General features: G+C 38.1%; 2 protein-coding genes and 1 long non-coding RNA gene across 3 annotated transcripts in view; 2 read left to right on the top strand and 1 right to left on the bottom strand.

Annotated features, from left to right (window-relative positions):
- Positions 1-29: 29 nt before the first annotated feature.
- LNP1 (leukemia NUP98 fusion partner 1) lies at positions 30-25,963 on the bottom strand. The gene is made up of 5 exons (XM_039857023.1): positions 25,886-25,963; positions 16,100-16,181; positions 13,713-13,904; positions 5,817-6,047; positions 30-1,039 (listed from the first exon to the last, which is right to left on the bottom strand). The coding sequence occupies exons 3-5, from the start codon at positions 13,869-13,871 to the stop codon at positions 941-943; spliced, it is 489 nt and encodes a 162-aa protein (XP_039712957.1). The 5' UTR covers positions 13,872-13,904; positions 16,100-16,181; positions 25,886-25,963; the 3' UTR covers positions 30-940.
- Positions 1,577-7,584, top strand: LOC120598181 (uncharacterized). Its single transcript, XR_005651534.1, has 3 exons — positions 1,577-1,680; positions 1,870-1,961; positions 7,355-7,584. It is a non-coding gene; the product is annotated as an uncharacterized LOC120598181 (long non-coding RNA).
- The window catches only part of TOMM70 (translocase of outer mitochondrial membrane 70), a 32,745-nt gene continuing 30,705 nt past the window's right edge, over positions 25,960-27,999 (top strand). Inside the window, exon 1 of the mRNA XM_039857019.1 lies at positions 25,960-26,737. Coding sequence (XP_039712953.1) covers positions 26,411-26,737 — 327 coding nt within the window. The 5' untranslated portion in view covers positions 25,960-26,410. The remainder of the gene's footprint in view (positions 26,738-27,999) is intronic.

The raw sequence follows: 27,999 nt of genomic DNA, 5'->3' as shown, positions 1-27,999 counted from the left end.
ATATCAAATCATTTTGTCATACACCTGAAACTAATGTTATATGTCAATTATATTTCAATAAAAATAATTAATAAATGACAATAAAAGAATATGGCCTTATAAAGTTAAAATCCAGAGCATAAAACTAACCTTAAAGGATCAGTCTCCACCCTTGTAATCAAAATGGTAACCCACTCCCACTTCTGCTTTCCTCACACTGCTCATTCCTACACACATCACACACACAGTAAGTGGCGACCCACTCCTTAGGCGAAATGAGGGCCCTGCCTCAGGTTAGGAGCATGAGTCCTAATGAACTGGACTCTGGCCCGAACTCTGCTACCACACCTGTGAGGTCTTGAGCTGTTCTAAATGTCAGTTTCCTCAGCCAGCTAGTGAAGGTACTAGGTCTCAACTCAGAGTGGTGAGAATTATTTTGGGTAATGCATTAAAGACCTCAGCCTAGTACTTGGCATGTTAATTACCCATTCTCATTAAACACAGGCCATTAGACATACTTACATAAATTACTTCTGATAAGGAAGCAAATTTAAGAGGCACACCAATGACGTTTATTCAAAATTATTTGCGAAGTTGACGGGAAAGATGGGTTGGTGTAGATGTGTGGGTGGCTCTTTAAATATCTTTCTTTACATTTTCGAGAATTACTTTATTAAAATACTTTTTATTCTTCTTATTCCTATAAAAGGGCAACAAAGCAGATCAAACTCTCAACTAAGACACCAGAAGCAGCTGGAGTATGCTGCAAGTCTTCTGGGGGTAGCAGAACCATCCACCCACTTCTATCGCTCAGCATCTAGACACCCTTTTACAGCACCACCCCTTAGCATAGTATACTGGGACTCAAAAAACACAGTAGTATCTGTAGCTGTGATGTGGAAACAAAATGCTATTTGGGCCCTTTTTCTAAGAGGGGGGTCATGTACGCCTCTTCGTGTTCTTACTTCCTAGAGCTCTTTCTTTCCTTCACTTTCTGGCAGGAACTTATCTCCATCTGTAGGCATTCTCTTTCATTTCTTTCTTTTCTGCTCTCAGGTCCCTGAAAGACAAAGATCAGAAAAGCGTAGACATGTGCCAATGGCTGACAACATTTCACATTTCTCTTAATTATCAGAAATGAATAAAACCCCGATCGTTTAGCAGACTTCTACATCTTAGTTTCTTGTAATAAATTAGCATACTATAAAGGTTTTAGTCATAAATAAAAGGAAAAGAGGGTTTGAGCATCAGTGGATGGTCTGTGGAAGAAACTCAACCTGAACATGACTCTGACCCTGCCTCTCACATGTGGAGGGATGTGATTTCACTAAACGATGAAATTAATAGTCTCCTGGTGCTTTTTGAAAAGGAATGTGGCAAGTTAATCAAACATGCAATAGTCTAAACTCCCTGTGTCCACTCCTTTAAATTACAGTAATAGTAGGATTTGGACTAGTTTTAACATGAGGCCTGCATGAAGAATGAAATGGCAAAATAACATCCAAACACATTAATAGTCCCCAACAGGTTACCCCAATAGGTTACACATTCACTGATTTATTGAACACATACTGTTGTTCTAGGATCAAGAAACACAGCACTAACTACAGAGACCCAACATACTAGATTTTACACCTATGTGGAGGGAGACAGACAATCAATCAATAAACCTAAAAAGAAACAAGAGAATAACAGATAATGGTAAGTGCAATGATAACCATCAACGGGGTGATATGATAAGAAACTATTGGGTGAGTAGGGAGTGTACTTCCTTAGATTCCATGGTCAAGGAGTGCCTTTCAAAGGAATTACTGATAAAAAAAAAAAAAAAAAAAAAAAGGTATTGATCAATGTGGTGACGATATCTATTTATACTTCTGTTTTTTACAGTAAAGAAATGAAATTATCATCTTCCTCCTCCTCCATTTGAACTGGAAACCCTGGGGAACTCCTGAGTGCCTGTCAAATGAACATACACAGTGGTGAGTGGCACTTAGATAAGAAAGGTCATGACTTAGCCCTACGGGGTGAGTTATAGAGATGTCAAGTTATTGCAGTGGTATCAGTAACTCTACAATGTAAAATTGTTTTTATACAGTACCTAGCTTATTTCATTTCTATCTATAATTGTCCATTAGTCAAAGTCAGAAAGCAAAACAAATGATGAAGCAGAGATACAAGTGAAGAGGAACTTAAAAACTGTAGTATCTCTATAAATGTGCCTCCAGATTATTTTCATTAGATCCAACATTTGTATTAGATCCATCAGTCTGATCAAAATTTATATTTAGCAGTCATGAAAGTCTCTAATACTTATAAGAATAACATAAAAAAGAGAAAATATAGTGATGATTATTTCCAATTTGGCTTTTCCCTTATTGAAAGTAAAGACTGTCTAAGAAATGCTCGTAAATAATGGCCTGATATATTTTTCTTATTTCAATGACTTAGAAGCAAAATGTGAAGATTATGAAAATAAGCCAATTGAGTTTTTCAATATCAGAATGAAAGAATTTAACATTGTTGGTCATGATCAGGTCACAAAAGCTCTTTATGATGCTAAAAGATATAAAATTTAAATACTAACATCATGACAGATGTTAGTATTCATTTGGCCCCAAATCAAAGACAATAAATATCATTTTAAAATTCACTGACAAATCACACTTTTCAATATAGTTAGCTTTAGAAAAGTGTGTTGATTGTTAAATAGGAAAATGTTTTAAAGTATCTGCATATGTTCTAAATTTTTAATGTTGCATTATGATAAACTTTATAATATACTCTTTAAAATTGATATAAAATAAAATATTTAATTAAAATTATTTACCATATATACTTATTACATAATATGAAAAAATAAATAATTTTGTAAATCCTAAGCAAGTTTCTGGTTATTATATATACCCATGAAAAGAGTTCTTCAGTAAAAAAAACATTGAAAGTGCTGCCTTGATTATCTTGGCACTCCGAAGGAAGGACTTGGAAAATAAATGGAACAAATATATGTTATATTTTAGGAATAATGTAATAAATGTCTGTTTAAGTAAGAAAATTAATTTTACATTTACCCATCTTAGGACTTATAATAATATTAGCAAATGGTTTCGTATAAGCAGTTACATAAGATGATATCTTATTATGTGAAATTTGTTCTGAGAATCAACAAAGAACTGTTCAGATTAAATTTTTTTCAAATGTATTTATATCCTACCTTGTTCCAGAAAGAATTTAAGGCAGGTAAGTCTCCTGAATTAATATAATTAATGACTTTAAGATGTAGTTTTAAAACGAGAATTCTTTCTTTTTTTTTTTTAACATTTTATTTATATATTTTTTCTCCTTTTCCCTTTCCCCCTCCCCTCTGGTAACCACTAGTCCATTGTCCATGTCCATGAGTCTCTGTTTAAAATGGGATTCCTTATCACTTCTTGGCCTTTTAGCTAAGATCAGGTGTAAAACGGGAATTCTTTCATTTTTGTTTTATTCCTGTCAAAAGTTCATACTCTGAATCTAATCATGAAGAAATATCGGATGAACTCAAATTGAGCTTCATTCTAAAAAATAACTGGCCTGTACTGTTCAGATGCTGATGTCATGAAAGACAAGGAAAGATTGAAGAACTGCTTCATGGTAAAAGAGATTAGAGGGTATGGATTGGTTACAACACATGATCTGGAATTTCCCTATAAAGAATATTATCAGGACAACAGGAAAAATACGAATAAGGTCAATAGATTAGATATAAAAGTATTACATCAGTGTTAATTTCCCAAGTTTAATTATTGTACTTTATAAGAGAATGTTTGTTTAATAGGATGTTCTTGTGCCCTTGTTTGGGGATGAGCAGGAGAGAGAGGGTTAGGTAAATATGATAACATTAACATTTGGAGGGAATCTAGATGAAGGGAATATTCTTTGTACTATCCTTGTAACACTGCTCTGAGTTTGAAACCACATTTTTTTAAAAACAGTATAAAGAATTTGACCTAAAATGCAAGGAAAGTAAAAGCGAAAATAAATTAATGAAACTATATCAAACTAAAAAGCTTCTGCACAACAAAAGGAACCATCAATAACACAAAGAGACAATCAACTGATTGGGAGAAGACACTTATGAACAACATCTCTGATAAGGCCTAATATCCAAAATATATAAAAAACTCATACAACTCAACAACAGCAACAACAACAATAACAACAAACAAGCAATCTAATTAAAAATGGGCAGTGGACCTAAGCAGACACTTCTCCCAAGAAAACATACAAAACATACCAACAGACATATGAAAACATACTCAACTTCACTAGCTATTAGGGAAATGCAAATCAAAACCACAATGAGATACCACCTCACACCTGTTAGAATGGCTATTATCAATAAGACAAGTAATAACAAGTGTTGGTGAGGTTGTAGGTAAAAAGGAACCCTCATATGCTGCTGGTGGGAATGTAAATTGGCGTAGTCACTACAGGAAACAGTAAGGAGGTTCTCAAAAAACTAAGAGTAGAATTACCGTATAACTCAGCAACCCTCTTCTGGATATCTATCTAAAAATTTTTAAAACATTCCTTGCTGGTAGCATTATTCATGGTGGCCAAGACAAGGAAACAACCAAAGTGTTCTTCGACAGATGACCAGATAAGATGTGGTACATATATACAATGAAATAGTACTCAGACATAAGAAAAGATGAAATACTGCCATTTGCGACAATATGGATGGATCTCAAGAATATCATGCTAAGCAAAATAAGTAAGACAGAAAAAATTGAGAACCATATGATTTCACTCATAAGTGGGATATAAAACTAAAAGCAACAAACAAACAAAAACTCATAGACACAGACAACAGTTTAGTGATTCCTAGAGGGAAAGTGGAGAGGGGGGAGGTAGATAAGGGTCAACTATATGGTGACGAAAGAAGACTTGACTTTGGGTGGGGAACACATGATGCAATACACATATGCCATATTATTGAATTGTACACTTGAAACTGATGTAATTGTATTAACCAATGTCACCCCAATAAATTTAACTAAAAAAAAAAGACAAAACAGGAACTCTTGATGAGGTTTAGATATAGTAAATGACAGCTGTTTACTATTCTTCTTTCCATATTCCTCTCATGATCAGGTGAAGAGAGCAGCCTACTGATGGGGGAGCATAGATACATAGGGTCACTCTGACAAAAGTGGGGCAAAGATGCACAGTGACAGTCCCAACAGCCATCGCTGCTAGGAGATTTGAAAAACCACCCCCAAATTAACTGATCTCTAGTTTATTACTTTATGTATTGACATCATCAGTGGAGCTTCTAATCTTCTCCTGTTTTTATGCTTGTCTCTCCCTTGTGTTTTACTTAACACTCCCAAGGCCACTGTGAATGCCTGGACCATTCCTACTCCTGGCAACTTCCTAGATAGTCTCTCTGTATGTTTTTTAAAGTACAGGGGAACATGAGACCAACATAGACTCTTTGCCACTAGATTAAATATGAAAGCACAGGAACAGTAGGGGCAGTTCTTCTCATCACCAAATAGTGAAAGAAGGAGTCACAATTATTTATAATAAGGGTGATGAAAGCAGTTTCAAATAACAAGAGGACCTCAGTAACAAAAACATTCCACTAATAGTCCTCCAGGAATTCTTCCTACACCAGATGTCTTCAATAAAAAGTTATGTACTTCTGGGCTATCTAAAACTGAGTGCCATTTTTCGAAGATCTCCAAGTTATAAATAAATAAGTTAGATTTGTTCTCCTCAAACCTAATGAGGAAGAACCCTTTGGGTTTTCTTTTCTAAAGTGGCTTAAATATTCAATAATGTTTACATACCAAAGAGACAGAGCGTTTGGTTCTAAAGCACAGTTGCTGTTCAAAAGACTCTGAAAATGTCTGAATCTGGGGATGGGATCTTCTTTTTGATTTCAGTGGCTCCTTAAATGACCCATCCTCTGAGCGTTTTTTGTAATCCCGCATGTAGGTACAACATCGAAATCCCTGGTCCTCATGAGAATGCCTTCTAGGATGGCTGTCAGATGTTATGACCCTGGGAAGCACAGGAAACTGGAAATACAAAATAAAAAATTTTACAATATAAAGAGGCTGTACAATATTAGCACAGAGACAGAATATTCATAAATTATTAACGAAATAAATCTTAAGTTGAACTGAAATCAGTAGAACCTTTCTCCTACAATGCAGCAGTAGAGTCAATTGGTTAAAATTAAGTAGAATATCCCAAGACTGGCTTTGTTGCTCCTCCACCATTAAGGCAGTATTATGAAGCATTTCAACTCTTAAATCGATATATATATGTAAATTACAAAATGATCAAAAAAATTTTAATGAAGCCATAAATGTTTAAGAAGTAAAATAAAGGTGAATATTTATATGATTTCTGCATGAAGAAGGAATTTCTAAGCAGAAGAGTAATAAAAGAAGTCATAAGAGGAAAATTAATTTAATAACATAAAAATAAAGCTAATATGCATCAAAAACAACTTCAAATTAAATAATAAACAAAAAAACAAAAAATGTATTTGCTACATGTTACTAATTTTAATAAATGTCCTGAAAATACATAAGTATATCTTATATACACATAGGGAAACACAGTGGTCATGTAATTTAATGACATCAGTGTTAAAATCGCATTGGAAAATGATCAAAGGAGAAATAGTTCAGAGAAATCAAACTTCCTGAAAGAACTGTGACACTTGCTCTCTCAATTTCTCACTCCCCACCCCACTCTAACCTAGCTTTTGCACCCACAGCTACTTTTGGTCAGGATGTGGGTCTCAATGTGGCCAACCTCTTTGTGCATTTTGGTCTTTAATCATTCAATAGCTTCCAACTCAGTTGCCCCGAGGGCCCTCTAGATACAGTCTTCCTTGCCTCTACCACTTGGTTTCCCTTGGATCTTTCTGCCTGTGACCTCACCCACTTCCTTTACCTTACTAAAGGCTAATCATCCTTCAGTCACCATAGAAACTGCATTTCCGCAGAAGGCCTTTCCTACCACCCTGATTGGTTCAGGTCCCTGTTAGATGCTCTCCTGGGATCTCATACTTCTCCGTCACAATACTCATCACAACAGTAATCAATAATTTGGGTAATTTTGTTACACCTCTCTCTTCTCCATTAAACTGCATGTGCTCCTTGACATCAAGGGCTATGTTACATTCTCTGCTAGCATACCAGTACTACACAGCACTTTGCCTTATTCATAGCATGAGTCCATTAAATATATATTGGAGGAATGAGTGTATAAAGAATGAAAGAAAAAGAAATACTAAGTGGTAAAAATTATTTATGCTTATTAGTAGTCAAAGATTACGTAAAATGAGTTAACATACAATTTTGTCTTTCAGGACAGAAAAAAAATATTTCTTAATGATAACAACATTGGCAAGAATGCAGGGAGACAGACACTGCCATTCCTTGCTGGTTGGCCTACAAATATATACGGCCTTCCTAAAAAGCTGTTGGCAATCTGTGTCAAGAGGCTTCAAATCTTCCCTTGCTTGGATCCATCCACTGCATGTTGTGATGGGCTGAATTGTGTCCTCTTCTCACCCCAATTCATATGTTGAAGCCCTATGTGAGTAGCTCAGAAGGTGACTGTATTTGGAGATAGAATAAAGAAGACATTAAAATGAGGCCATTAGTGGGCCCTAATCCTGTCAGATTGTTGTCCAATAGAAGAGGAAATTTGGACACACAGAGAAACACCAGGGATATGCCCACACAGAGGAAAGACCATGTGAGGACACAGTGAGAAGATGGCTATCTATTAGCCAAAGAGACAGGCCCCAGAAGAAACCAAACCCGCCAACTCCTTGATCTTGGACTTCCAACCTCCAGAACTGTGAGAAAATAAATTTCTGTTGTTTATGCCACCCAGTCAGTGGTGTTCTGTTATGACAGCCCAAGCAAACTAATACACAGTCTCAAACTTACTCTCAAACAATAATTGGAAATATGGTTAAAGATTTATAAAGCTGCTAAGATACATTAGGTAAATCTATATGTATAAGTCCTTTTACTATAGGTCAGACATGGTACTTGTTATTGTAAATATTTTGGAGAGCAAAACAGGCACAGTGTGCCTGTCTTGGAGCTTATGTCTGCATAGGAGATAGACACAAAACAAATAGAATATATGCCTACATCATTGGCCAAATGTTATAAAGTGTCAAGGTGCAATGAGAGTGACAATTAAGCTACAATTTGAAGTATGAGCAGGGTTAACTGAAGAACATGGAACACTTTTCTGCCTGAGGATAAGCACCATATGTGCATAGGTCCTGCCACAGAAGGAGTTTGCTGGAGTGAACAGAATAGAAGCTTGGTGGAGCTAGAGAGCAAGGGAACCTGAAGGAGAGAGAAGGGCTAGAATGAAAGGGCACTGAGGAATTCGAACTAGGGTGACACCATCAGCTGGGCAGTCTTAAAACATACCAAACTGCATCAAAAGTTTTCTCTGTGATGTGGAATTGTTTGCTTCCTTCTCCTTTTTAGCATTTTTCAAGTTTTCTACAGTGATCGTACATTACATTATCAGGAAAAAAAAAATAATACTTTAAAAATTTGAGACTGAGACATGGTAAGACAAATACTGAATGATTCCTCTTGTATGAGATATCTATAATAGTCAAATTCATAGAAGTAAGAAATAGAATGATGGTTGCCAGGGGCTAGGAGGGGAGGGATGGAAAGTTGCTAATCTGTGGATATAAAATTTCAGTTACACAAGATGAGTTAGTTCCATCTTTAAATTACTTTATCGTATACATAAAAATCTGCTAAGAGGGTAGATCCCATGTTAACTGTTCTTAACACAATAAATTTTTTTAAATAAAATTTTAAAATTTGAGACTGGAAATGAAATGTTGATGTTTGTACAAATGTCCTCTTCTGCTGAGAGGCCTGAATGAATGGCAAGAGTTTCAGTCACAATATAAATAAAGGATACACTTAACATCTCCTTATATCAGATGGGATTTCCAGTTTGTTTTGATTTTAAAGTGTGAGAAACGAGTTTAAAAGAGCACTCAAATTGGTTATAGAAAGAAACTCCCACTTTTGAAAATGTTTACTTTGCAAGCTCTACTTTTGGAATTTTATATGCCTTTCTAATGTAATTTCCCTCATATGAATCAATGCCCTAAGGAGCTTATTTTTACAAAGTATGTACATGTCGCCTCCACAGCCATCGACTAATCTTACTGGTCCATCTCCCACACTGTAAAGTAGGCTTTGTCACTTAGAATGGGATCTGCCCACACTCTGAGCTCACCAGCAAGTGGGCTGGGTGGGAGGGCAGCTACAGAGCCTAAAGCAGGCACTGACTTTCAGGGCAATAACTACCCAGTGCCCTGACTCTCATTTCAGAAGAGTGCTTTAAACTGCATAGCTGTTTCCACAGTGGTCCCAGAAAATCATTGCTATCAAATAAAATCCTATGCACTCTGTGACCCCAAGTGTGACGTCATTTTAAAAGAAATTGGTTATGTAATGTCTTCACATCAGAGCTTAACTCCTTGTTGTTCTTTATCCTGGCTTTTATTGCAATCACCCTTCAATTGTATCCCTTCTACCCTCTAAGCAAACACAAGCATCTGAGCCACCCACTAACAGCAAGATGGGAAACAATGAGGAGAAAGATCCAGGTGTCAGAATAATAAGACCCATGTTGAGTCTTAGTCCACAGTGTGTACCAGGCACTCTGGGGACCACGTCCTTGATCTCCAGCCTCAGAACAAATCCTATAAGGGTGCCATTCTTCCCCCTTTTACCGCTGAGGAAAATGAATCTTAGTTTGCCTAAGTGACTTGCCTAAGATTTATATGACTAGTGACTTTTCTGGAGAGATAAAGTGCCATGCCTAAGCATGAGACATCTCTTCATTGGATTAATAATTCTAAACTTTTATCTTGAACAGCAGCAAAAACTTCCCTCTATTTCTATATGAACCCTCTATTTCTATATGAAACTGCCTGTACATGTGACTTTTAACAAAGTACCAGCTATAACAGAATTCTACCACAAAAGTAATAATAATAATTTGTAGGGCTTTAGGAATTATTCTAAAAGAATTTTATGTGAGGAATAATTTGTAACATAGTCTAATGATATTATCAGAGCCAAGAGGGCTGTAAATTATTTGACTAGTTACATATGGAAACAGCATCAGGGGAAAAAAATGATTCAAGTTTACAACTGGTAAAATAGTAGTTCTTCTCGAAACAGTAAAGATAAGCTTAATATCATCCACTGGATATCCTTTAGGGAAACTAAAGGATATTTAAACCATTCAGTTAAATAATTTTTTAAAAGGAGGACATAAATGGGCCCTGGTCTGTCATACCCAGTAAATCTAAGTGAAACTGTCATCAAGACTCATAAGCCATTACTAGCTAAACAAAAGAAAGCTATAAGAAAAACTCCTTGGAGCTTATGCTCCATGTCTCAGACTTGGAACCTTTCCTAAGGGACAATTCAAGGACTTGTTTCACTAATCTAGAAACTAAAGTAGCTAAACCACATGCCACTGAGATCAAAACCCAAATGTCATTAAATTCAATCTTGTATAGCGATATTTTCTCCACTACCTCCCCACTATCCAGTGATCATCATTCTTGGTATAAACTTGGTAAGACATCTTAGTCAACTCAGGCCGCCATGACAAAATACCACAGACTAGGGGTGCTTAAACAACAGGAACTTATTTCTCACAGTTCTAGAGGACTGGGAATTCCAACATCAAGGTGATGGCCAGTTCCATTCCTGGTGAGAGCCTTCTTCCTGGCTCGCAGACGGCTGCATTCTCTCTGTGTGTTCATTTGGCCTTTCCTCGATGCACGTGTGTGGAGAGAGAGTGCGTACCACTCTAAGGTCAACCAAGGATAAAAATAAAGATTAAAAATATCTTCTACTGCTTTAAATTGAGAATATGAAGAGAATATAACATGGGGTGGGCGGGGGGAGGTGATTTTATTTTTAAATTAAAAAAAAAAAAACCTGTGTACAGGTAGGTAGAGGTGTACTTGGTATCCCTTATCCCCTCAAATGATGTTATGTGGGCAAGCACACATTGTGCCTACCTCAGAGCACAGAAGAAGCACTCAGAAAGTCTATTTGGAGTTAACAAAGCCCTAGGTCAGTGATCTCAATTTCTCCTCAAAGAGGTCTTTCATTTAGTTTGATCCTCTCTTCCACTAGGCCCAAACTGTGTGGAACAATGTTAACAGAACCACGTTAAGCTGAAAAAGAAGATGACTAGAAAGCTGAATACATCAAAGATCTATTCGAATACTAGATCAAAGTATTAAAAATCCACTTTCAATAAGTAGAATAAGTAATTGATACGGAAACTGCTTTACTTCAAGTCTGTATTCACGTGATGATGGAGGGGGAGGGCAGATCAGTTCAGTAACAAAAGAGCCTTCATACCACTTTATTTTTCACCAAGGACAATCAAGATGATAAAGTTAGATATTTTTAATTCCCTTTAAATCAGCAATCACAGATTATAATAAGTCTGGTTGAAAAGTAGTGTTATTTGAGAAGGACTAATCTTTACCCATTGTCATACCTTGTGCTTTCCAACAAATTTGTATTTTCTGCTAGACCGGAAGTTCCACAAGCATGGTGACCATGTATGTCTTCTTGTACCCTGTTGTGCCTTGTAATGCCTGGCACATAGTAGGTTTTAAATAAATATATTCAATGAATTAATACTCCATGACTATGGTTTTGCAAGAATCACGAAGCTGAAAAGCCATATTAGATTCAAATAGTAAAGAAGGAGAAAGCTCTTCTCTTCCTATGCATGTAATACTAACGGACATAGTTATTAACAGGTTCCGAGAGGGAAGAACCTTAGATTAGAGCAGTGAGGAGAGAAGAAAAAAGATACGGCTAAGAGTAAATTTTTCTTTTAAATTATTTTCATTGACTTCAAAGCAAAACACAAAAATTAAAAGCCTAATTGTTCTAAAGTATGAAATTTGAACCCATCTTAGAGTTAGGAAAAGTTAAGTATCCAGTTACAGATGCACTTCACAAACACATGGCATTACGTGAATAGAGATGAAGAATCAAGCGCCCTATTTTCCAACACTCTGCCCACATTGCCCTGGGACCCCTGGTCTGCGGCCTGCACTTTTGTGCTCTGTCTACTCTGTTCAGTCAGGTTGTTGTTTTTATTCCATGCTTTGTCTCCTTAAACAAACACATGCTTTTCTGCATATCAGTCTGATAATTATGGAATTCAGAGCATCCAAACAAGTTAATGCAGGCAAATGTCTGAAGCCAGCCTGAGCAGGGAAAGATATAAGTACACTATTTAGAAATGTTACACATAACAAATTCTTCTATTCCCCAATAATTTTTAATTTATTTAAGAAACTATATTTTATGTTGTGTATCTTCCTTTGTTTTCACATTTTCTGTGGCTCCAAAGGGCTGTTGTGATAAATAGTAAATTGCAATTTTTCTTTTCCTTTCTCCCTGGTTCTCACTATCTGGAAGCTGTAAACTTATCATAGCCCTGTTTCATGCATTATGAATACCTCGTTCAGTATGGAACATGAGAGATTAAAATGAGAGTGTGATAAGCAGGTGCTTGTTTTATAATAGAATCATAAAGCTAAAGCAAAAAAACTTCTTGGAGATCATCCAGCCCAACCTCTCTTCTTTTTCATTTAAAGAACCTGAAGCTTAAACAGGTGTTAAAACTTGCCCTTTGCCTTGAGTGTGCATTTGGTAAGAGATCTGTTTTCAAATGTTTGTGTCTCAAAGAGGCCTCATTCCTCCACCTTTCTTATCACTGGGAATAAAAGAGGATGTTTTCTACATTTTAACATACTTCACAGGCATTATGCATCTGCGAACACTGGAGCTAAAAATAAAATATCATTACCCTAAAACTTACTTGGTTTGGGGGCTGGCAGAAGCAGAAGGCTGGATAAGGATTCTCTGGTAGCTAGAAATCTAAGTGACTTGTGAAAAAGAAAACCGTGGAGCAGAGAACCTAAATGTCTACTGTGGGGGCTTCTAGCACTGAAGTTGAACCCTGCTTGTTCCTGCTGCAGAGTCCATATCTCACTGGGCCCACCCATTCCCCTCTCAGGAGTTTCCTGTTCATGTCTTATTCCTCAAACCCGGGCTTCTCTGCCTAGCCATGGGAAAAGAGTGTGAGGGTGGGAGAATTTTGGCTCCCTCTCCAATCAGGAAACCAAATGAGAACTAAAAAAAATATATCAAATATATCAAAGGTAGCGATTTATTATATGAACTCCCCACCCAGTTCCTTAGAGGTCACCAAATAGTGAAGCTATTTTCAGTATTTCAAAGACTATTGGAAATCACACAGTGTTCCACGTTGACACTACAAGGACTAACTATAACATCGAGTTTCTTTCCTTTGACTTGAATTATATTATCACTCAGTAGGATTATCTCAGGTTTATCAGGAGCCCTGAATAGCAGTTAAAGAAATCTTAGGTTACTAAAAATGAAGAAATAATTACTTAATAGAAGAAAATCAGGTCCCTTGGAGGACAAGACAAAATAATAAAAGGGATTTTTGTGGATGTGAAAAAAGATTTGGAAGTACTGATTTTCAACCAAGAAAACTTTATACCAAAGGACCCTTCAAAAATTATCTAAGAGAAACCCCCTCCCCTAGTCCAGCTCTCCCCTGGTTCTGTGACAATAACTCACTGGGCTGGGCAGGGAGGTTTTCCTGCAACTGGCATCTTCTGATCCATGGAGGTCCCGCTGTCTTCTCTCATTCTCCTCTATCCAGCTGTGACCCCAGAAGCTGCTCATCCATTTGGCAAAAGATACATCATCATCATCATCATCATCTTTGTGCTCCATGTTAAGGTGATTCAAAATATCCAAGACCTGTCCCTAAATTTTAGCAGAGAGAAGTATCCAACAGGGCTGACTTGATGAAACCCAAGATCTCTTCCAAAAGACAAAATGAAACTGGTATTTTCAAATGGGATCCTTAAAGGAGAAAGATTTACTAAACGACCCCTTCGCCATCAGGCAGCCTCGGGTAATGTCTATTTATAAATTGTGCAGCCCACATTCCCCTCCCCTCTCCCTGTCTTTTTAAATTGAAAGGCTTTTTAATCCTTCCACTGCCTGGGCCTTATGCCTTGTCGCCCAAGGGTGGGAAGCACAGTCCACTGCCTGATTTTCCCTTTGCCTTGCTGCTGATGGCATGTGATGGCATCTCCAGCTGTCAATGATGATGGAGTATGACCCTTACAATATGCCTGTCAGCTCCAGGCCAGCTCTGAAATGGGGCCACTTACAAGGGACAGACTGACTGCAGCCTGCAAGATGACCAGCTATTGACATGTCATATCTAGAGCTAGATACTGTCCTAATAAATAAAATTGATATTGATATAAAATCCAGCTCCTGGGGCAAAGGGAACAGTTTTTTAATTGATAGTTATTTGTACGTGGACAAATATAAATAATTTACATGTACAGGTAAATTGTACAAATCAGCATAGATTAATTTTGCCTGCTTTTGAACTTTCTTTCAATGGAATTATAAATGTATTATTTCGTGCCATTCAACATTATGTTTGTGAGATTTATCCATGCTTTTTTTTTGCAGTAACAGTAGTCCATGCTGTGTAATAGCGCATTGTAAGACTATTCTACTTTTTTTTTTTTAAATCTACGAGTGATGGTCATTTGGGGCTGTCATTTGGGTCATTTACAATTGGAGCTATTATAAATAAAGCTTCAACATTATAGTCCCTTTTAGTGGGCATTTTTTTCAAGGTAAGGAGAATATTACATAGATAGAGCCCCTACTTTGTGCGGGGTGTGGAGTCAAGTATTTTACATATGCTATTTTCATTATAAAAACCCAGTGACTGAGAGATTTGAATCACACTCTGTAGATGAGGAAATTGAGATTCAAATAGCTCATCATTTGCCCAAGGGGAAATTACTACTAAGCAGCACAGCCGAGTTTGAAGCAAGTAGTAAAATAAAAAAAAATCTAGGCACTTTTCACCACACTTCCAGCATTCCAAAGAGATCTTTGAAAAACTTTGTATTTTTAAACAGAGATATTCTTAGCCATTTTCCACATGAAAATTCTTCCTTAAGCTGCAAAAAGATGAGTTTAAGCATTGTAACCAATGCTCCTAGAGTTACTTCAGTGTATAAGCTACTAAGGGAAAGTAACCAGAGCATAAAATGGCTTGTAACATTTTTCTTTATTGTTTTAAATGCATTCTTGTTACTTTGTAATATTTTTCTCAGAGAATGAAGAAAGCCTGCTTTTCACTGACCCAGATGAGAAAGGAAAAGTTATAACTATATGTCATCACTGTGACAACATAAAAGATTGTTTCTGTTATTAAAGAAACAAATAAGACAACTTCTCTTGAGGAGGCAAGACCAGGTCTGTCCACAAAACTTGATTACGGATAAACTTCTTTTCTAGTCTTCCTAAGACAGGAATGTCTTTTTTTTTTTTTTTTTTTCTGAAACAAACTAAATTTTATCCATAAATACAACTATATGCTGAGTCCTATAAATTCTAGCAAATTCCCAAACTAGCAGTGACCATTAGTGTCAGAAATAGGACTTGTAAAATTTGACTCACTGAAATATGAGCAAAGTAATGCTTGGGAAAAGGAAGGATAAAGAGGACACAATGATGAACCTTCAATGCCCAATGACAACATAAGCCATTCACAGTATGGAATAGCAGCTAAGATGATGTCTGTTCTGAGAAATAAAAGTTACCTATGGAATTTGAAAATGATAGATCCAAACCCAGGAGTATTGGTTCACTGAATCCATTGGCTGCTTTTGGCCATGGCAGCTAAAGAGAAGGAATTAAAAAGTGCAGTCTGGTGATGTCTGTGGATTTTATTCTATTTTCCAGGTGGGAGGAGAAAGGGTCCAAACATTCCCAAAAAACGTTTTTGGAGAGCCAAAATGTTGCATCTTTGTATCATTTACTCCTCCAAGTGGGAGGAGAAAAGATCAAGTCAGTTTCAAGGCTGGAGCAAACTTTAGATAAACCAGAAAAAATGGAGAGGAGGGAAATGACGCAGTACTCACCAGTGCAGCAGTCCCGTACGTTCTAGTTGAGGTCTCAGTTAATCCTGAAAGTATTGAATTTGCTGTTCTGGGTTTGAGTAAACTTGTGAAGGAAAAAAAAAAAAGAGACTTCTTAAATGGTTATTTCTTTTGTGGCTACTGCTTTGGATATATGATAAAAACTGATGTAAAATAATATATGCTTATAATTTCATAAATGCTAGAGGGGTTATCCCAATCAGGAAAAGCTGCCTCATAAAAGGTGTTAGTCCAATATGACTTCTTTGCTTTTGGCTGCTGGTAGATGGGTTAAAATTTAAACTTTGAATATCTGAGTACTGAAATCTTCATGACTAATTATTTTTTGCTATGAGTTTGGCCTGTTGGAGCCTATAGGAAAAGGTAGACAATATAAAAGGAGAGATAATCTCCACAGGAAAATACACTTCTTGAGTTTTAAAAGCAGTTTTTAGTTTGCTAATAAGTTGGTATAATCAGATATCTGACCCTTAAAGGTTGAAGATTTTCCACCACAGGTGCATATTTTTGAGTGGGTCAATTTGGACTCTAAAACTGACAAGATAAAAACAGCTTAGAAGGGCTTGGAGCCCACAGTCTGGCTCTGTAGTCTCTCAGCCTGGCTGTTGCTAAGGAAGAAAAATCTCTGGCCTTTTTCGAATCTTGAATTCAGAGATCCTAATCGCTTGGAACAAACGACGGGCTGAAACCTGATAATGTCTGTGATGAACTATTCCAACTTCTGAAAGTAGACATAGGCTCAATGAACAGAACTCAGGCTCTGGGACTATTGCAGATTTAAGACACTCCTCTCTGGGGCCATAAACTATAAAAACATCTTGGATGCTGGCTAGACCACATGGGACACTTGCCCATGGGGAAAGACTTGTTCTCTGATGGGACCATCTGAAACCAAGCTTTTGGTGGCTCCATGTTTCTAATGCAAGGACTAATTGTATCTGAGACAATGGATTACAAGAAACCTAACTTGTGGTCTCTATTTAAAGCTACAGGTTGGGACCTCTACACACACTCTTGGCAGATGGGACTCTTGACATCTTCTCAGGGATGTCTCACTGCTATTGTCTTTCCAGGTTATTTGAAATTAGGAACAATGGATTGATAGCCTGATTGTACTTCACTCACCTTTCTGCTTAGTTAGGCAGTTTGATTATCAAATATAGCTGTCCCCAAATAGGATCTTTTCTAGGCTGCTTACTAAATAAATAATCAGGACAAAAGGGATAAGGATTATGTAAACACATTCTGAAAACTTTTGAAAATTTAAGATTTTGTCCTAACCAATTCCTGAACATGATGAGACTTTCTGGTTCTCCAATGTGGCACTGGATCTCCAATGAGCCTCCAGGTAAATAACACTTTTTGTGTTGTCACAACTCACTGCTGAAGGAATTGAACATGTCCTGTGTGACTCTGTTGGGAAAAAACTCTTGGAAGCTTAAGACAGGTGTCCTCCAGACCTCACCTATTTGTCTTTTCACTTTGCTGGTTTTGCTTTGTATCCTTTCACTGTAGTAAATTAAATCTTAACTATGAATACAACTACGTGCTGAGCCCCGTGAGTCCTTTCAGACAGTCACCAAACCTGGGGGTCTTCAGGACTCCCAATACAGGAAGGAAAGGGAACTCTTTAAATATTTGGCCAAAAATTTTCCCAAAGCGACAAGATATAAAGTTACCCCCAAAGAAAAAGAATTTGGTCTACAGTATATAAAATTAGCTTATCTCCATTTTTCCCCTCTAGATATGCCCATTTCTTTAAAAGTCTGAGAGAAAGGTGCCTCCCCACTTTGCCTGGACTCAGGTTCTAATAACAAACCTGGGGAAGTGGAGCAGTAGCAGGGGAAGATCTGCTCTCCCAGCCTGACTCAGAAGCCCAAGAGGAAGCCATGCTCCACTCTGGAAGGCCAGCAGCAGGCTTCCCCAGAGGGCCTGGACACCTGCCTTGAGGAGATGCTGCCAGGGGCATGGGACCCGAGAGAGCTGTCCTTTTGACCCTGCTCAAATTTTCTGCCTTGCTAAGCCCACAGGATATCTCCCAAGGGTCAAGTGGTGGAGATAGCTGCAGTTTTCTAGAGTTTGAGTTTGTGTTTTCTTATCATTCTTAATGTTAAAGGAATTACTTTCTCTTAGAGGGTAGGAAGCTTGAGGTGTATGTGTTCTCATAAAGCAATCAGATATCATGAGTGCCCAGGTAATCTGTGAAAATTATCCTTGAGCTATGTAAAAATGAAGTGGCTTTTCAATGCCGTTTTTCACATTCTCTGACCCACAAGACTGCAATAATGAAAAGATGGTTTCCTCTTTATTTCATTCTTTCGATTATTTTTTTCTTTTTATTTCATTCTCAATAGCTCATATTGTGATAGTAGCTTTTTTTAGTTCATTTTTTCTTAACAGTTAAAGGGAGGAATTAGTCCTTATGCTGCTTTCAAGCTTGCCTGAGCCAGTCCCATTCTGGAAGAGAAATGCTATGTACAGAAGAACTAAGCTGCTACTTCTTTGTATATTTACGGTCATAACACATCATTGTTTTTAGACAGTTTTTATTTGCCAGAAAGCAGTGCTTGAATATTTGAAATGAATGATTACATTATTCATTTGTTCTATTGAATATCCTGATTATCAGAAATGTTCTTTTGTAGGCAAAATGTCATAATGTAATCATTCATTTCCATGAATGTTATCAAGTTACTGTGAAATTTGCCACACTTTTGAGATGATCATCAAAGACACAGGTTGTTTGTCATTTAACCAAGTGTCCTAAAGAGGGTACATCATCATTTTTTATTCCTCATCATCTTATATTATAAAAACTTTTTTAAATATACACTGTCAATGTAAAAAAATATATCAAGGAAATAAAGGTGTGTTTTCAGAGGTTTGCCTACAAAAAAATTGGTTACATAAATATCCAGTTACTTTGTCATTCAGTATCATTAAGTTCTGCAGGATTTTGGCTAATGGTAGGCTTCATAATAGTCAAAGTTGGTAGATGTTAGAATAGCTTTTTATGAGACAATACATCATCTCTTCCATAGATCTTTTAAACACAGCATTGATTGTCATCTGCCAGCTTTGCCTCTAGGAGTGTTATTAATTGTATGACCCCTCAGGGACTTTTTGATCCCTGAGCACCTATTATTTTAAAACAGATTGAATATACTATTTGTTAAAATTTACCACTATGTAAAAACTTTATCAATCCAGCTCATGAGTGTGCTATACTTCACAAAAGACTTCTTCCCAGTTATTAAATGCAATTTCACAGAATTTAAGGGTAATGTCTCAGCACTTTCTTTTAACTTGAGTCTCACTTCTAATAGGGGCAAATTTTTGCAATGTACAATAAAAAAAAGTAGATCACAAAACATTTAAAGGAAATGTGGCAAAATAATGACATTTAGAAAAAATCAGAAAAATTAAAATTCAAGTCTATAAACAATGGAAAGTCTTCAGATTATTAAAAGTGCCAAGTGAAAAAGCCTAATCAAGAAGATAAATACAGTATGATTCTCTTTATATAATGTTGCTTTACTACCACAATCATAGAGATGAAGAACAAATAGATTAGTGGTTGCCAAAGGTTAGGGATGGGGGGTGAGGTTGGGGCTATAAAAGTTTAGTATGAGGGAGCTTTGTGGTGACAAAACAGTTCTGTATTTTGATTGCAGTGGTAGTTACACAAAGCTGTACATGTGCTAAAACTATGCAGAACTATAACATACACACAAAGGAATGCATGTATATATAGCTGGTGAAATCTGAATAAGTCCTATCGATGGTATCAATTTGATGTCAATTTCCTAGTTTTGATAGTGTCCTATAGTTATGCAAGTTGTTAATATTGAGAGGTGTGATGGAGGGTACATGGGACCTCCATGTACATTTATTTATAATTTCCTATAAGTCCATAAATATTTCATACAAAAATAAAAGAAAAATGACCCATATCAAAAAAAAGAAAAGAAAATAAACTTCGCTAAGTAATAACTGCAGGATTAAAATGCTATTAAGCTAGAGGTATTCTGGGAATAATGAAGACAGCTTTGGTTTTCAATCTCTCTGAATCTCCACATAAAAACCAATAGAGCAACTGTAGAGGAAAACACCCATGGACAACTTTACAGCAAATATAGGTGAGATGTTCCCATCCCCAAGTGGAGAGTGGTAGGTCAAACCATGAACAGCTAAGAGCTAACATCATCTGTGCAGTAGGAAAAAGAAGGAAAGCAATAGGGTGTCTGCCAGTTCTGAGAACAGGAGAACCACAAAATAGCCAATACTTTAGAAAGCACGAGGGATCAATTTTTAAATAGTATAACTCTTTTATCCAGCAACATTACTGAACTATTTTATTGCTTCTAGTAGATTACAGATTTTCTTGGATTTTCTATCGAGACAACCATATTGTCTATAAACAAGAAGTTACTTCTTCCTTTCAAATATCCTTTTATTTCTTTTTTTGTCTTATTATTTTGGCCAACACCTTCAGTACTATGTAATAGAACCTGGAATCTCTGACTGGTTCTCGACTTCAAAGAGAAAACTACTAACATTTTGCTGTTAGGTATATTTATTTAGACTTTCAGATGGTCTTTATCATGAAAATATTTTTTGTGTGTGTCACAATACAGCAAAATATTAACAATGGTTAATTCTTGGTAGAAGATTGTGGTAGATTAAAAATAATTGCAACATTTTTGCTATTTCTCCTATCGAGAGGTGGAGTCTAATGAATCTGTAACATGTTGGCCTAGTAACATGTTTGACCCATAGAATGTGGTAGAAGAAATATTTTGGAAAGCTTTGCAGCTTCTGCTGGAGGCTCTTGGGACACTCTTTCTAGCAACCCTGAGGAGTCACATAAGTCTAATTACTCTGACTGCCATACTGTAAGGGCTACAAGCAAGTGCTCCACTGGATAGTTTTAAATGAGTACAGTCTTCAAATCGTCTTCACCAAGGTGTCAGACACTGAGTGAGCCATCTTGAATTCTCCAGTCTAAGCCCATCCATCAAGAGAGTAAACATTGTTGACACCAGCAGAAAAGTCAATCAATCCTTGCCCAAATTCCTGAGCAACAAAATTTTAAGATGTAATTAAATAGTTGTTTTAAGCCACTAAGTTGTTCGAAGCCACTACCACTTAGAAAAGTTTGTTAAGCAGCAATAGATAACTGGAACATAGGCACATAAACTATTTTTCATGGTTTTAAATTTTTTCATAATTTAATAAAATTGAGTCCTCATTGTTGAAGTTGAGGCTATTTTTCACTGTTTAGGAAAAAATGACAAAAGGTAAAGATAGGAAAGCATAGCCTAGAGGATCTCAGATTTAGTGCTATACTAACATAATAATGCTAAGATCAGGTCTGCATAACCAGGGTTAATAGGAATGAATTAGAAAATGATGCCCATAGTGGGTAGGTACTTTGTTGCAGACCCATCACTTAGTGATAACCAGCATGGTCATGCAAACCAAAAAGACGCACCTTTCTCCAGGCACAGCCTGACATGAGACTGTGATGAATGAAGTGCAAGCTTGACCTCAGCCCCACTTTTTCCAGCATCTCGGACAGGGGACAATTACTATAACCTATATGTAATACCTTTTTAATTTAAAGTGCAAGGCAACATTTATACATTTGCAAATGACACACATTCTTGTGGGTGGCAATGAACTAAGTTGATGATAGAAAGATCTTATAATTCTGTGTGGGTGGGCAGAAAGGTAGCAAATGAGCACATCAAAGTATACACATGAGCTATCAGTCACAGCTAAAGAGAGGAAACTAGGGTTACTATAGATTGTTCCCAGAAGATTAATGCAGAGGCTCCTTCTGACAGAAAAAAGAGCAGCCACTCAATTGAATCATAAAGTGACATTTCTCCTGAGAAGCAAAGCAGTACCACCCACTCAACTGATAACTTTGATGGAAGCTGAATAAGGTAGAAACCATCAGGAGAAAGATTGGAGAATAACCAAAAGCATGAGGGCTCAGAGGGAACAGGGACTTCTATATATCATAAGTGGGATACAATGGACAAACCAAGCAGGTCCCCATGGGAGCAGCTGCAGTGGTGGAGCTAGTAGCTGTGAGCACAGTATGCTTGGGACTGGGAACTAGTATCTATGATGATGGTGGTGATGGAAGCAGAATATTTCTGGTGATGGCAGCAGTAGGAGCTACTGAGTTGGTTTCCCGGCTGACACCAGTGGTGTTGGACAGTGATGGTGGAACCAGACCATTAACATTAACAGTAGTGGAGATGAAGCAGCAATCATGAACTTGTTCGACAAACACTTCGTTGACTTTTTATTCAGCACTGACCATGTTTTGGGTATCATGTTGGGTAAATAAATAAGTTAACAAACACCTATTATAGACCCCAGTCTTGTAAACAGATGCAGGAGTACAAAGATGACTAGAACATGGTCCCTACCCAGGAACTCAGAGTTGAATATTGATAGCACACATAAGAACAAATAATTACAGCAATGAGGTCATTGTGGAGAAGAAATAAGAACTGTATGGTCCAACGCAAAAAGAGAAAATATAGTCCTTAGCTGTGACATATAGCATTAGAGGAGGCATTGTATTAGGCACTGTATAAGATACAAGATAAATCATAGATCCTGATCTGGGATGCTTATTGTCCAGTATAATTCTATAAAACAAGTTAGAAAAATATGTTTTAAGAAAGTCCCAGAAAAAGAATTTTGAAAGGACAGAGAGTGACTGGAAAGTCCCAAGATTTTTAGTTGGCAAACTGGAGACCAGAGAGATAATGGTGTAAGTTCTCATCAGAAAGGTGGCAAACTCAAGACCCAAGAATCAATGCTTCAGTTCACATCCAAAGGCAGGAAAAGGTCAATGTCCCAGAACTCAAGGCAGTCAGGCAGTTGAAGTTCCTTCCCTGTTATTCAAGAAAGGGTCAGCCTTTTTTTTCTATTCAGCCCTTCAACTGATTACAGCCACTCATATCAGGGAGGACAATCTCCTTTACTCATCCCAAAACACCCATCTTCACAGACACATCCAGAATAATGTTTGACCAAATATCTGAGCACCTCATGGGCCAGTCAAGTTGACACAAAATTAACCATTACACTATCTTTTGGTCTCTGGGAGTACAGGATGAACAAAGTTTCTGTCCTCGTGAAGCTTATGTCTCATTGAGGGGGTCACATAAATAATGTCAAACACTGCTAAATCCATAGAATGTGAACCAAGGAGACAAAGCATATGAGTAGGTGGGGGTGAGCAGAGACATTTAACCTTACCGGAATTGAAGAGGTCTAAAAGTCTGAGCTTGAGAATGAAATTGGAATTATGCTTTGGGAAGTGTAATCTAGTATCAAGGAGCAGAATGACACATTAGAAGAGAGGCACTAGAGGCTGAAAATCTAATACAGCATTCAGGAAAAATGAAGGAAATGGGGAAAAGAAAAGAAGGGAAGAAACTAGTATTTATTGAGCACTTGTTATGTATCAGACATACTTGTAAGTGTTTTCACATATCTGAACTGGAAAGTAGCAGGGGGCATGAAAAGAAAGAAAAATATTTAAAAGATATTACAAAGAATTAATGAGATTTCACAGCTGATTTTGTTTACATATGTGTATATTGGTATATCCATTTGTGCTTGGGTAGGTAGGGTTGGAAAAGAGAAAGGTCCAAAAAAAGGTCTAAGGTTTCAATAATGGGCAACCAGTAAGGTAATAGTGGTATTATAATGGCGGGGGCGGGGGGAGGAGGGGAATTATACAAAGAATGAGAAGGGAAGATGAGTTACATTTTTTAAAATGAAACATCTATGCAAAGATGCTCAGTTAAGTAGTAGGAAATTATAGGGCTAGAGGTGAAAGAGATATCATTCCAGGAGATGTGTAATGAAGATTATCTTCAGAGAAATGGTACCTGAAGCAATAATATGTACTTTGGTTACTAATGGAGAGACTGCAGATAAAGAGGACAAATTCTTGAGGATTCTTATACTTGCGGAAGATCTAGAGCTGTGCTGTCCACTATGGTAGCCATTAGCCACATGAAGCTACTTAAATCAATTTAAATTAAAATGAAAAATTCAGTTAGTCACATTAGCTATCAATAGCTATATGTGACTGGAGGCTAACATTGGAAAACATAGATAGAAAACATTTCCAACATCACAGAAAGTTCTGTTGGGCAGCATTTATCTGGAGATTGGTCAGATAGTAGAACCAGGAAAATGTAGTCTCCTGAAAGCCAAGGAAAACGTTTCAAGGAGTGAATGACCAATCGTATTATGCTTCAATAAAAGCATATGAAGGGCAAAAACAAACAAACAATGAATTTAGTGACCTTTAAAGCAATTTCAGATTAGTAATAAAGTTAGAAACTAGGTTATAAGAGATTTTCAATGAGATGGGTGGTAAATAAGTAGAGTTAAAAGGCATAAACAATTCTTTCCAGTAAGTTTCTGTGAAGAAAAACAGAGACAATGGAAAAGTAAGAGATGGAAGAGATCGAACTGTGTATGTATATGCATAATAAAAGTGGTGGACTCACTGGAAGACTTAGAGACCAATCATTAAGCTATGCATCAACTTTAACAATCAGAAAGGCTTTTGTGTAGCAATGACAACTGAGGGGATAGAATCATACAATTTTAAAGCTATGAGGACCATCTAATTCACTGGTCACATTACATAGAAAGCAGAGGTGTCCATAGTCACATAACTCAGTAGTATTAAAATCTAGCACAAGAACTCAGGTCTGCATGTATTATTAGACATTCTACCTCATTCAACTGCCTCCTAAGATACAGACCAGAGAGGAGGCGAAGAAAGCTTTTTCTATTGAGTTACATTAATCTAGCAAAAAAAAAAAAAAAAAAAAAAAAAAAGAGAAAGGGGGAAAAAAAGGAAATGCCTATGTTCACATATACAAAACTTTGATTTTTTAGAGAGTTTTCTTAACTCTTTAAAATTTAGAAAAACATACAGCAAAAACATACAAAATTATAGTGCAGAATACATATCTTCTTAAAAATACTATGAATTCTAAACAATACCTGACAAAGGAAACTTTTGTATTTTAAAAAGGTCTGGTGCGGAGCACAGGGAAAAGACTTGACAAAGCTATTAGATATGTGAAAGCTACGAACTGAAATTTCTATTTGGGAATGAGGTAGGAGGGCTGAGACACCTAATGCAAAACAAGCATGGCAGAGGGTAGATCAGCGGACTGGGGAAGAGGAGGACGCTAGAGGGAACGGTGTGGGCTGGCGTGCTAGGCGGAATCCAGTACAAGATACGATAAGTAAAGCATAGGTGGGAACTCCAGATCTTCGCGTTTCTCCCCTCTCAGTTCCAGAACCTGGTAGCAACACACAGACGTCATCGTTTTCGTAACTGGCGCAGACAGGAAGACGCAGGGATCCCAAGTCGTTTCCACTGAGCAAACCTAGATTTGCGGGTCTGATTTCTGCCATCTGCTGTTGCACCAATAGCCTCAGATTGGTCCAAACTAAAATCTGACCATGGTAGAGATAAGATAGATGATACAGCGGGCTATAGTCAGTTTTGAGCTCTTTTCTCTCACATCTTTAAAAGCCCTTCCAATCGCCTGGTTTCCAGGACACGCGGACAAACTACCAAGATAACCGCCAGGGGACCCCAAGAAGCGCCAACGTGGCGGTAACTAGAAAACGACTCTAAACTCTACCAATAAACTGAGCAGCTCAGCCTCCGCCCCGCCATCACTCCTGCCAGCCAATAACCTTCACAATTCCTCTACCATTCCCGCCCACTCTTAGGGCCGCTGCAGATCCTCTTCGGCTCTGATCGCTCGCGCACCGTCAAGCCTGCTGTATATGTGCCGTTACTCGGCTTCGCTACACGAGAGGGTCCTCTGCCCTTTCTAAAGGCCGAGGGAACGAATGACGTCAGCTACCACCGGAGGCCAAGGCCCCAGAAGTTAGGCTCACAAACAGCAGCGGGGTGAAAGGAAAGAGAAAGGGCTGCCCAAGACGCGCACCGGTGCCCACTTCACGCCCAGTTTCCCTTGACCCGGAAGTTATTCTCCCCTTCTCCTCTACGGTTACGAAGGGAGAAGAAGGGCAACCAGGTCTGGCCCGGCATGCCCCGGGCTTCCGGTAACCTTTGGCCCTTTCCTGTCGTACGGTCTGGCTTCCTAGCGTGCTCATTCGTTCACTGCCTTCCTTCCCTTCGGTTTTCTTTCGCACACTACCTGGGGATTGTGGCGCCCGCGACCAGCAGAAAGGCGGTGGTGGAGGACGCTCGTTATGGCCGCCTCTAAACCTGTAGAGGCGGCGGTGGTCGCCGCGGCTGCACCTGGCTCCGGGAGTGGGGTGGGCGGCGGTGGTGCGACTGCGGGCCCGGGCACCGGGGGCCTTCCGCGATGGCAGCTGGCGCTGGCGGTCGGGGCGCCCCTGCTGCTGGGCGCGGGTGCCATGTACCTGTGGAGCCGGCAGCGACGGCGTCGAGAGGCCGGGGGCGGAGGCGACGCTGGAGGCCTGAAGCGCAACAGTGAACGGAAGACCCCCGAGGGTAGGGCCAGTCCGGCCCTGGGCAGCGGACACCCCGAAGGTCCCGGTGCTCACCTGGAAATGGTGAGAAGCAGCCCTGGGCCATAGAGGTGGAACCCAGCGGTTGCAGCCTTTCCTTGATGGGTTGTGCCGGTCAGGGGGCTTCCGATCAGAAGGCAGCACATGGGTTTAGGGCGACTCGTTTCTGGCTACCTTTATAGGGAATGGAGTAGCCTGAGGGCACAGGTTAGCAACATCCTTTGACAGTTTCCTATTCAGAAAAATATTTTTCTCAGTGATACAGCATTTATCTCTAGCGTTGTGGGTATTGGGTACGTTTGTGAATGTGATGATTGTATTTAGTTAGTAAAGGAAGCCAAATTCCATTAACGATTGGTACGTTGCTATACGAATTGCTTTGATTTCCAAGGCCTAGAACTTAATTGGTAATAACCTTTTGATAACAAGCCACTCCACTTCTTTTGAAGTGTCTTAGGGTTGGGGATAGGGCTACAATTACTATTGGTTAACAGTAAAATGTTGCTCATTGGCATTTTTTTTTAACCTGTGAGAGGTGAATTCTTACGTATTTTGGGCAGAAGCATCTTAAATTCATTTTTTCTTTTTACCTGGAAATTTACATGACCAAGCCTGACATACGTGAAACAGATTCTCTGATGTTAGGCGAAGCATCGGAATATCTGGTGAAACGCTTTGTGTGCTTTTGTTGAACTATTAAATCCTTTTAGTATCTAAACAGCTGTCCGGGAAATTGGCCAGGTTGCGTTTAATAATACTAGGGTGGGGTGATATGGAGGGCTTTATCTGCGTCTAGGATTATACAGTGGTAGTTACAGAGTAAATCAGAGGTCAAAGAAGTCTTTGGTCACATAACTCCTAATTATATACATTAAAAGTCATTTTCATGTTTTACTATTCAAGGTTGAAGACATGTTTTTACTAAGTAGTCAAATTAGCCTTAAAGGAAATTTTGATGTGGAAATGAACTACCGTAGTTTAGTGCTTACTCCATGTCAGTCATGCTGGGTATGAGAGATCCAGATTTTCTAATAGGAGAGTAAAACATTGCCTTTTTTTTTACTGTAGAAAAGGTGCATTACAGTATAGTGGAAGAACACATGGACTGTGGGAACTAGGAGATGTGTGCTTTGTGTTGGGCTCTCCAAGCATAGTTACCTTGGGAAAGTCATTTTATCTCTTTGGCCTTAGTGTCATCCTGTAGAATAACGATTAAAATAGTAGATTTCTTAGGTTTCTTCCAGCCCTAAATGGTGATTCTGAGTGCTGCTAATGAATGGTAATGACAGGGATCCTTTGAATTAGTC

This window comes from Pteropus medius, unplaced genomic scaffold (assembly GCF_902729225.1).
Source record: "Pteropus medius unplaced genomic scaffold, Ma_sr-lr_union100, whole genome shotgun sequence".
In the NCBI taxonomy this organism is placed as follows: Eukaryota; Metazoa; Chordata; class Mammalia; order Chiroptera; family Pteropodidae; genus Pteropus; species Pteropus medius.
Note: the sequence above shows the minus strand (reverse complement) of the source record. Positions and strands in the feature narration are given on the sequence as shown.